At 39.8% G+C, this 10,974-nt stretch overlaps 1 protein-coding gene across 1 annotated transcript; it reads left to right on the plus strand.

Moving 5' to 3' along the window:
- Positions 1 to 592: 592 nt before the first annotated feature.
- On the plus strand, positions 593 to 10,900 carry ric8b (RIC8 guanine nucleotide exchange factor B). Its single transcript, XM_030136464.1, is given in 17 exon segments — positions 593 to 857; positions 1,324 to 1,345; positions 1,348 to 1,370; positions 1,459 to 1,600; positions 1,603 to 2,090; positions 3,068 to 3,161; positions 4,222 to 4,331; positions 4,333 to 4,377; positions 5,556 to 5,604; positions 5,607 to 5,653; positions 5,872 to 6,016; positions 6,224 to 6,264; positions 6,267 to 6,323; positions 6,325 to 6,374; positions 6,489 to 6,580; positions 6,583 to 6,607; positions 9,854 to 10,900. Coding segments are annotated over 17 exon segments (1,623 nt in total). The 5' UTR covers positions 593 to 773; the 3' UTR covers positions 9,963 to 10,900.
- The last annotated feature ends 74 nt before the right edge of the window (positions 10,901 to 10,974 follow it).

Below are 10,974 nucleotides of genomic sequence, written 5' to 3' on the forward strand. Positions count from 1 at the left end.
ACATTTACAAACTATCATTTCCACAATAACATGTAAATAACGGGAACAAATATGAACAACCTGAAATGTCTTGAAAAAAAACAAGCGCAATTTTAACATATTATGCCTGTTGCTAAATTTTGCTCATTTGTAGATCTACTTTGATCTCTAAGTTGTGTTAATAATATGCTGAAACATAACATTGTTGACATTGCATTTATTTTTCTTGAGAAATTTCAGGTTGTGCATGGTTGTTCAGGTTATTTACATTTTCATAAAGTAGTTTTACTTTCTTCACACTAAAACAAAGAGAAAATTTAAGTTATTGTTTATTGGTTATTATATTCAAAATGGTCAAATTGGGTAGATGGCATTGGGTTGTATGTGGCCCCTGCAATAAAATTAGTTTGTAACTCTCACCAGGTTGATACACAGTTAATAAATTAAATCAGTCCTTTTATTGAAAGTGCAGATGACTGAAGTATAATAGATGAAATGTAAGAGTGATTGGTTAGAGCTCTTTTATTTGATACACTAATATAACCACACACCTGACTGGACTATATGCGTGTACCTTTACCTAGTATTTAAAGTGGTAAACTGTAGAAGTGTGTAGCAGTGTTGAACAGGACAGCCCCGCTGGAGCCGTCAGGGGAGTTTCCGTGTTGTCAGCGCAGACCTGACCGATACACACACTCAGTTAGCCTGTCAGCTAGCTAGCCTAGCTGCTCCACTCCCACTGGTAACTGACGGGCTAGACCAAGCTAACTGTCCATCTTACTCCCACATTCACAATGGATTTAAACCAAATCTTGGCACAGCTTGAAACCGCCAATGATGAGGAAATCAAGAGTCTTCTGCAGCAGTATAACCGAGAGGTGAGTCGCGACTCTGCTCGTTTTACCTAAACCAAAACAAACGGTAGTGCTAACGCTAGCTAGCTGCTTGCTAACAGGCTAGCTTGAGTTAGCTAAACATATATTGGTTCAGTAAACTTATACGTTGGCAGTGCATTATATATCTTAAACGCAGGGCAGTGTTATAAAAACCCCAACACGTCGCTTATTTCAACCTATGAATAAAACCAACGCTTTAATACGTTGTGAATAAATCAAAGTAATGTCAGTGCTCATGCTAATTCAATGTTCACAAACATCAAATCACATTTAAGTACACTAGGTAGAATTTGATGTCACGTTAATTTTATGAAAGTTTCTTCTATTTCTTCTTCATGGTTCAGAACAGTTTCAGCATTAATATTCGTGTGAAATCGTTTTACTTTCACTGTGAGTTTGTACCATGTCAGTTGTTTGGTGTCTTCAATGAGCATCATATTTCTTTCAGAACAGCCACACCTTCTCTTTTGAAAAAAGGAAGAAAGCCTGCGCGGTGTAAGTCTTTATTCCTGCTGGTGTCTATTATATGGTCAAAGCAGCCATGTTATGTTAAATTGGGTCCTTTTTGTTTGTCTTATTGCAGAAGCTGTGTCAGAGTGTGTTGACAGTACTTGGCAGGCAGGTGCAGCCTAGCTGTCAGAAGACATGTCTGGAGACCCTCCGCATCCTGTCTAGAGACAAGTCTGTCCTTGCACCTGTAGCCACCAGGAAGGGTATGCTGATCCTGGAGGGATGGCCAAGCTGAGCACAGGAGTGGAGGAAGGTGGTGAAAACCCAAAAAGCCTTGGAGAGGACACACAGTCAGAGGAGGAAGAGAGGGTGGTAGTCGAGGCCTTAAAGTGTCTATGCAATGTGGTGTACAACAGTCCTGCTGCTCAACAGGTCAGTGTAGATGTGCAGCTGGCGAATGGCCTGTGTGCCAGCCTGCGCAATGCCCGCGAATGGCACCATGAGGTGGGCCTGTTTACGCTGCGTCTACTCTTCCTGCTGTCTGCCCTGATACCGGATTTGCGAGGGAGCTTAAGAAGAGAGTGGCGAGCTGTGAGACTGTTGAGAGAGGTGCTGGAGCACACCCTGGATGTGCGCTGGGTTGGTCCATATGAAGCAGCCCGTCCAGATCCACAGGCCCTGCCCATGCCTGCAGAGGACAATGAGAGAGCAATGGAAGTGCTCAAAGCTTTGTTTAATCTCACACTTTCTGATCCTGGTGGTGAGGTGAGTGTGTTGTGGTGATCTGTCAGATATGAAAGTTTGGTTGACAATTAAATACAGATATTTATGATTAATAATAATTATCCAAGTATCTAAAAACCCAAGAGTACAGTAGTTTATTAATAGACATATAGCACACCTAATGAAGTAGAGGAGCCGTTACCTGGTACTGAACATTAGAATGCAAATGTTCAAAGAAACTAGTGATACAAGATAAGTGCTTCAAATCAAATGGCAGTAATGTTGATTTAGAGTACTGTGAATTCTAAATCATAGCAGTGAATGGGGCATAGCAAGATGACATTAAAGAGCACCAGTAAAAGCATAAGCAGTGGAAAGCTATGTAGAAATAGTGATGAAATCACATTTGAGTTAGTCAGATCCAACTACACACACACCACACACCACACACACACACAATATATATTATATATATATATATATATTATATAATATATTATATATATATATATATATATATGCAATAAAGCTGTGCACCAAAAATGGATGAAATTAAATGACTTTGAGAGCACATACAATTTTTATGATGATTGTTGTTTATGTTATTGCAACTAGATAAACTTACATGTTTGTCACATGTGTTGTTTCAACCTTGCCTGCCATATTTCATGTAATCTGTACTGACGTGGATGCATGACTGCAAAGTCTTCCTCTAACTCAGTGTAAGTTTCTAGTGCTAATTGTTGTAGTCCCTGAATTCATTCTAAATCCTTCTCTCGTTTGTAATGATGTAGCAACCTAGACTTCCTCATCCCACTCATTTTTACATCCCAAGCAGAAGTTTTGCCTCCAGTCACTGCCTTTGCCCTCTTTTGGCTTTTTAGACTTATTGTAATGCCTCAGGAGATGTATTTTGCTGTCAGTCATTGCTTCCAGGTCCCCATCCTTATTGCATTCACTTTCAAATGACCAAAACCTCTGCTCAGAATTTATGATTTTATGTCCTCTTACTTTAACAGGAGGATGACCACCAGTTCCGCCTCATTGCTGCCCTCCTTCGTCATCTGTTGATGTTGAAGACTGAGACAGAGGAGAAACAGAGGAAGCACACAGGTGATAAGTCTATTCAGAACCGATTTTAAAAAATATACATTCATCATTCCATAATGGGTTGTGGAGCTCTGGACAAGTAGAAGATCTCAACCTCAGCTACATCCTCATAACAGAAATAATGTGTGACAAAATGGATGATGTAGATGTGGGCCCTGGTTTTACTGTCCACAGAGCAGCTGTGAATCAGAGAGTAGCTCACTGAAAACAGAGACTTGATATCAGATGGTGGCAGATCACTATGTCGTGGGAAAACAGAGATGATTCCTGTACATCTTGTTGGGTGTTCATCTTCTGAATGCTCGTAGCTATTGTAATGCTACAACATTATCTTGTGTTCATGGTAATTTAATGCAGGAATGCCAGGAATCTGTGGCCATAGCCTGAAATTTAAACAGTGTCATGTAAAAGTGACTGATGCTCTTGACCTATCGATTTGGAGGCTGAACTGGTCATGGGAGTTTATCCTATTGACCAGGGTAACACAGTTGTTGTCAAATGTGATTAGTGAAAGAGCGACAGAGTCCTAAACGTTTCAAACAACAAAGTCACATAATGCAGAGGTTGGTTACATACTTCAGATATTTGCATGTTTCTTTGTGATTTCTCTTAAGTTTTGTCAATGTGGAGCAGCAAAACATTTAAAGTCAGAATGCACCTAAAACTAATTACTTTCCCTCCACACAAAACCTGTTTTTTTCCAAAGCTTTTGTTCAAGCATTTATTGTCTTTGCTCATTATCAAATTTTTGGTCTTTTTAGTTATTCTATGTAATATCTATACTTGTGTAATGAACAGCTAACACTCTTCCTGACATACCACCATTGCACAAAATGGAACATACTGTATTGTAAGGCTGATACTGTGTCTTGTATGTATATAGTTTATATGTATGTAGCGCTTCTATCTTTTTTCTTTTTTTTTAAACTTGTTTTAATTTTCCCTTGCCATTTTTTATTTTATCTTGTATTCATAATTTACTCAAGAGACAGTGTCCTGTATGGTGCTTAAATACTGGACAAATAAAGATGATTCTGATTTCTGTCTCTGTTTGTGTTTTCAGCCATGCTGTCCAACCTGCTGAATATAACATGCCTGTTTCCCTGCCTGGATGTGTTAATCGATGTGCCTGTTCAGGGGAGACAAGAGAAGTATGGTGGGAAGAACATGGAATGCAGTAGAAGTGTTACTAGACTTCATGGAGAAACGGATTGACAAGGTAAAATTTATTCTCTGCAGCAATAAACATAACAGGCAGACAGCAACACAATAGATGTGGACCCATCTTAATTTGGCCTAATGAACTACATTTCAGTGGAATGTAACGAATCCTGTCATTCGTGGTTGTTATATAGTGATCTTTTGTAGCTAAATTCATTGCTGGGTCTCAGTGGGATATAAAAGTTCTTTATCAGTATGAGAGCCCACTGGTAAATTAAGATGCAGAGGGGACAGGCAAAAAGTCTCTGTTTGGATACTTACCTGTGGGAAATCATATCGCTACAGACAAGATGCGTCCGTTAGTCTGCAAAGTTTGTTGTACGTCCTCAGATACAGCAGGGTTCTTGTTCTTCCTGCTCAGAATGAATCAGAAGATAATACCATTCTGATCATGTGTGCTCTGCCATGAAGTAGCTTGAGAAAAATATATGGCTGATAACTAAGTACCTATTGAAAAGGAATGGACTGATTTGGGACTGCATATATCTCTACCTTCAGACCAGACTTCTGTGAATCCTCTGTTTTATATTGGTATAATTTCATTTTCTTGAGTTTTTTCTATGTCTTATGTATTTAATTATTTTATTTCTTTTTGTTTTGAGTGTACTTGGCTTTCTTGGTGCTTGTATACACTTGAAAAAGGTCTTCATATTTATGATTCTCTCCGTGTATGTTTCATCCCGTTTTTGTACGTGATCTATAATTCAATAAAAGAACAGTGTTACAGTTACAGTGTAATACTGCTGCTATAGCAAACAAATATGTCATTACTTCAGCAAATCAGATAATATAAGACTGTTACTGTGATCGACAGACAGATGGCATACTGTGTCAAAGGTCTGAACGAACAAAAATGGGTGAAATGTCACAATAAATGCACTTACGAATAAAATACATTTCATTATGGCGCTAATCAGTTTCTCAAGAGTTGGAGGTGACATTGATAGAAGTGGTCATGTCATATATCTCTATCATAAAAAACGCTGTCTGTTCCATTTAGTCTTGGTGTTGTCTGCGTAGGTACTTATTTGCCCAGGTCATCGTTCTTGTTGGTGTTCATCCACCCATCATGTGTTTACCTCAAGTGTCCCACTGGTGTATTAGGCATTGACTGACATTTATCCAGTTCATCCAGTTTGCAACCTGTGAAGTGTCTGTTCTCTGTGTCACTCCAAGCAGGGCTCCAACTACAAAGAAGGGCTCACTCCAGTGCTCAGCCTTTTGACAGAGGATCCAGACATCACCGGGAGATCCGCAGATATATAAAAGCTCAGGTACGTTTACATCAATCACATTTTTAAAAGGCCTCAGGAGAAAGTATGGGATTTTTTTGTGGTGCTCAGCTGAAGTTTATATGATGTTAGTATTTATGTGGAAGGCCACTGAGTCTTAGACCTTCTAGTGTAGAATAACATATTTGTCTGAGGCTTTGTGACCATAACCATGATTGTATAAACTGTTATTTAAATGGTTGGTAAAACTGTATGTGCAGGTACTTCCCCCACTGAAAGATGTGAAGATCAGGCCGGAGGTCGGCACCACTATCAGAAACAAACTGGTTCGCCTTATGACACATGTTGACATGGGTGTGAAGCAGACAGCAGCTGAGTTTCTCTTTGTTCTCTGCAAAGAAAGTGGTGAGTGGAGAGACGAGTTGCTGCTCGCCATATGGAACATCAGAAAGGAAATATGAAAAAGAAACCAATGTCAATAATTTAGTTTGGTTGATGATATTGTGCAGAGTCAGCTCCACAAACACTACATGGACATAATTACAGCCTGACTCATTCTCACGTCACACATTGTCCATCTTAACTGGTGATTTTGTTGGTGTTGTCTTGTAGTGAACAACCTGTTGAAGTACACAGGGTATGGGAACGGCAGCAGGACCTTCTGGTGGCTCGAGGACTCCTAGCAGGAGGCAGAGGAGAAACTCAGTACTCTGCAAGATGAAGATTCAGACACAGAGGAATACAAATCTGTCAAAACAGTTTTGTGAGTGTTCAGTATTATCCCTGATAATCCATGAGACAGTTTTATTTAAAAAATAAACCCCTGCCACATGCTATTTAGAACCTGTATATTTCACTTTTTTTTTTTTTTTTCTAGCATCAACCCCATCACTGGTCATGTGGAAGAGCCGATGCCAAACCCAATCAATGAAATGACAGATGAGCAGAAGGAGTATGAAGCGCAGAAACTTGTAATATGATTGACAAGTTGGCAAGGTAAGCATTCTACAATCAGATTTAATACACTAACTGCTGTAAAAGCCTACCTGTATAGATTGTTCAAATTAGACCATTTTTGGCCTGTACTCTGATAATGGACAAGAAAAAGATGATATCCATCTGAGATTTAAACAGCACTCCAGACTACTTAAGTTTTCATTGGTTGCGTCAATACAGTATGCAGAATGTATTTTTTTCTTGCCCCAACACAGACCTACAGTTATCCTACTTCTGATTGGCTGTGAACCTGACATCCAAAAAATATGTACATATGTAGAAACTGTCGCCTTCATTCCACTTCAGCTAACACCACAGTCAACATAAACACACCAAATAATTCAACTCAACTGACTATTGATTGCTTTTTGATGCAGTGCAGAGCTAGTCAGGTAAATACTTCCTTTCCCGTGTCCCTGTAAGATCCAAATCCAACATCTTTGGTGCTAAACACAGTTCTGACTCTCAGCAGAGCTTACCATATACAAAAAGGCAAAAATATGCTGCCTTTTGCTAAGAATGTTTTTTTTCAATTTTAGTGACTCACGTGGTAACATGACCAACATTATGCATTGCATTTACAGCAGATCCGTGTGTGGACCAAAGCATACTGGAAACAGTGTCAATATTCGAGCTGAAAGTTTAAAGGTCAGTGTTTATCGTGGTCTTCACTGTCATCTGGTGGTTGAAGCAACCACAGAGTATCGTTGTATCACCCTCCCAATCCCCCTAAATCATATACATATGACCCTATTAAAAAAAAAAAAAGCATGCTAACTCTGACAGACATGTGGCCTCTTTCAATGTCAGCAGTGAGGAGTCCAGAAACAGTGAAATACTTTATTAGAACAGTGCAACCAATGCAAATGTTTCTCTGAATCTCAGCTTAAACATTCCAGAGCTGCTTCTGAGCCACACAAATAATCACTTCTTCCAAGTTCCATATCCTGACTTACTTTCAGAAACTCCTGAGATTTTTTAGAATTTTGGGACTGCATATAATGAAAGATGAAAAAAAAATAATGGGAGGGAATGGTGTGAAGAGGTGAAAGGGGTTGCTTGGGATTGTAATTTCTTGATATGTGATGGAACATGACATCACTGTTAAAGGATTGTTTAAAAAGGTCTTCCAATATCTTCTAAGGAGACAAACAAGATGTAAAGGACATAAAATGGCCAAATAATCTTTATATCAAATTATGTTTTTCATCAAACCATCAGCTGGACTTTTCCCCCTTTGAACACCTGTTATATTCATATATTTCATTGTTTCCTCTGCAAAGGGCCCTGCTGTATTTGTGTTGACCTTTCCTTAGTGAGCAGAAGCTAACGTGAGTCAAACATGATGCCTGTACAAAAGGTAACAGTGAACTCGCTCCTTGCCAACCAATTCATCAAAGGAAGAATCCCTTGCTATGAGCCGTGGCTTCAATTAAGCTTGGACTCTGTACACGTGGTTGCATTCAGCCAAAGTAAAATGGAAGCTGCCGGCACGCTGCTGCAGCATCATTACCTCCATGCCATTAATTATCACCTAATTGGCAGACACTGTTGGTTTGTCAGCAGCGCTTCCTTTATGTGCTGCATTCAAGTTTTTAATAACACATATATCCTGACTTTATTCTTGTCATCCTGAAGAGCCAATCATTGGCCAGACATGGAGTGGACTGAGACAGAGGCCCGACTAGACAAAGAAATTTGGGTGGAACATGGTTGAAGAGACCACGGTTGTGAACAAATATGCGCAGACATAGAAAAGCTGACCTCGTCATTGTTGTTGTCTGTAATGAGGCACATTGCGCTACAAGAGGAAGAGTCCTTCAGAGGCCAGGCCGTCCTCTTTCTTCTGTTCCCCTGTCAAAAGGGATGATTTGCTCATGCTGGCGAGGTGCTCCTCGGGCGCAAGACTCCTTAAGGAGATTGGTCCAAGCCCTGCAGGCAATGCGATCCATTAACTGCTTTAACTGGTCCTCCAATTAGCCACATACTCTAAACCCCCACTCCCCTCCTCTCTCCTATGCCCCCCCCGTCCCCTCACATCTGCACAGAGCCCCCAGCTCCCACTGCGGAAGAGGACAGGGGGAGTTTTTAGCTCTATTGGAGAGTTGATGGTTCATGTTTTTTGCTTGTTTAATTTTGTAAAGACACCTTGTTAGTCCTGACTTTGAGCAGTGATATCACAACAGCTTGGTGTGTGGTGTGTGTGTGTGTGTGTGTGTGTTGTGGTGTGTGTATATATATATATATATATATATATATATCTACTATATATATATATATATATATATATATATATATATATATATATATATACTACTAGCGCTGGTCACATGAAATTGTCAAATAATTCCAAATAACAATTTACATATTTTTTATTTACTCTCATGCACCTCATGTAGAAGAAGATTTATTGCCACTGAAACACCGAACAGAAGATTGGCCATTTCACTTGCCTTTTAAGCTTTGTAAACAAAAATTGTATGTTAGATTTTAACAAATAATTTAATAATACAAAGCTAACTACTGAAATATGAAGAAATGGTGGAAAATCATGAGAAAAATTGACAAAAATATGACATTCCTGTTGGCTCATTTAGCTGTTTTTATTCAGGTGAACAGGGGTTGACTGACAATTTTGTGAACTAATTGCAGTTAGCTCAAATATTCGCAGTTACAGATAACCGTTGCAATCTCTGCAGGTTTTCTCTGTAAAAACATAACCGCCGTGTTGAAGTTGTTTTGAATGCAGAAATCAGTAGGTATTACATGGTCAGTTATGTTTAAACCTTTGTAATAACTGCATATGGGTCCTTTTTAAATCTTTGACGGATAATTCTCAGATGAATCATCGTAGTGGGAGTGGTGGACACACAGTGCAGGTATAATTGGATTAGGATGAAGGGGCAGCCGTGGCTTTGAGGAGATTAGTGTGAGTGCTGATCCTGTAATTAAACTGCCACAGGAGAGGAGAGAAGAGGAGGAGGGCCAATTGGAAGAAACGATGGCCAGAAAGGGGGAAGGGGTTTCCTTAGTGAGGGTCCTCCAGTTTTGGTTGTTAGTGGGTAGAGATGTACAAGTGAAAGTCCTCTTAAGATGGTCCATGGTGGGGTTTTAAATCCTGAACAGACTGGGGTTTTGTCTACAGATTTTCTTTATCCTAAAAACAAAATGAGATATTCAGCTCCATCTGCAAGTCTTTCTACGTTACCTTTCCCATTCATTATTTTATTTCCTTCGTGTCTACAGGCAGAACGTGATCCGGCCAATGGGGGTCCGGCCTGATGGGACGTTAGCACCTCTTGAAGAAACTCTGTGCGATCCAACTGAGGATAACTCAGAATCAGACTCTGACTAGTACACTGCACATGTAGGCCACATTTTCAAGGCGACACCATCTGGGCCCCAACTCATCAGAAGCAGAGTCCCATTTCCAGGGCTTGATCCTTAAAGGGTAGTGGTCTAAGGACCTGAAGGTACCACCTTACTATAGCACAGAAACTTGTTGAATATTCTTAAAAGCTGATTCGGACTCTTCTTTTTAACTTGTATTGTCAATACTTTGCAGGTGATCACAGAGTAGTAAATTAGTTTTGCTGATCCAAGTGTAAATATCTGTAGTAAACTCCTAAAAAGTGAGTCGTTACTGCCGATACTGGATCAGGTTAATTGTAAACATATTCATTTAATCTATTACAGGAAACTGAGGCCTGCACACAATATACATGAGGAAAGTAGAAGGTCCTGGTTCAGATCAGATGTTAAACTCCATCAGTCTAGGTCCTGTTGTGACGTTTTCAGTCTTTAAATGCAGTTACTGAGGATCCAGCCCCTGAACTGGGACACAGCTGAAGATTTTTAGAGGAAACCGACAGGGCCCCGCCATGCCCGTGAGCCATTTTTTAAAGTGGACTCGATGCATGGCATAACAGGAAGACGGCAGTGGCACCGAAACGCACCAGAGGCCTCCTGGCTGCTGCAGAGTCATGCACCTTTATCATTCATTTCTACCATTCCCCTTCTGCTGAGAACATAGAGGTAACTGAATTCGTACCAGATCATGTTTCTGAAAGCACTGGCATCATGGTTTGTTAAGTAGTTTTGTTTTATCATTCCTTCACGTGTTTGTTTTTCTGAATTTCTTTGTTACACAATGGTCTTGGTAGCTCTTCTTATGCTAAGTGCACATTACAAACAGGTTAAGGAAAAATCATAGAAAATTTTTTATTAAATTTATTTCTTATTTCAAATCACAGCGCGTGTCCGGCATTAGTCAGGATTCTGTAACTGTTAAAATCAGGCAGTCCAGAGTGTGTTATCTCACTTTTTATGACATGGCTGTAATTATCAGTGAAGATTACACACCAGTA

Source organism: Sphaeramia orbicularis, chromosome 6 (assembly GCF_902148855.1).
Source record: "Sphaeramia orbicularis chromosome 6, fSphaOr1.1, whole genome shotgun sequence".
Taxonomy (NCBI): domain Eukaryota; kingdom Metazoa; phylum Chordata; class Actinopteri; order Kurtiformes; family Apogonidae; genus Sphaeramia; species Sphaeramia orbicularis.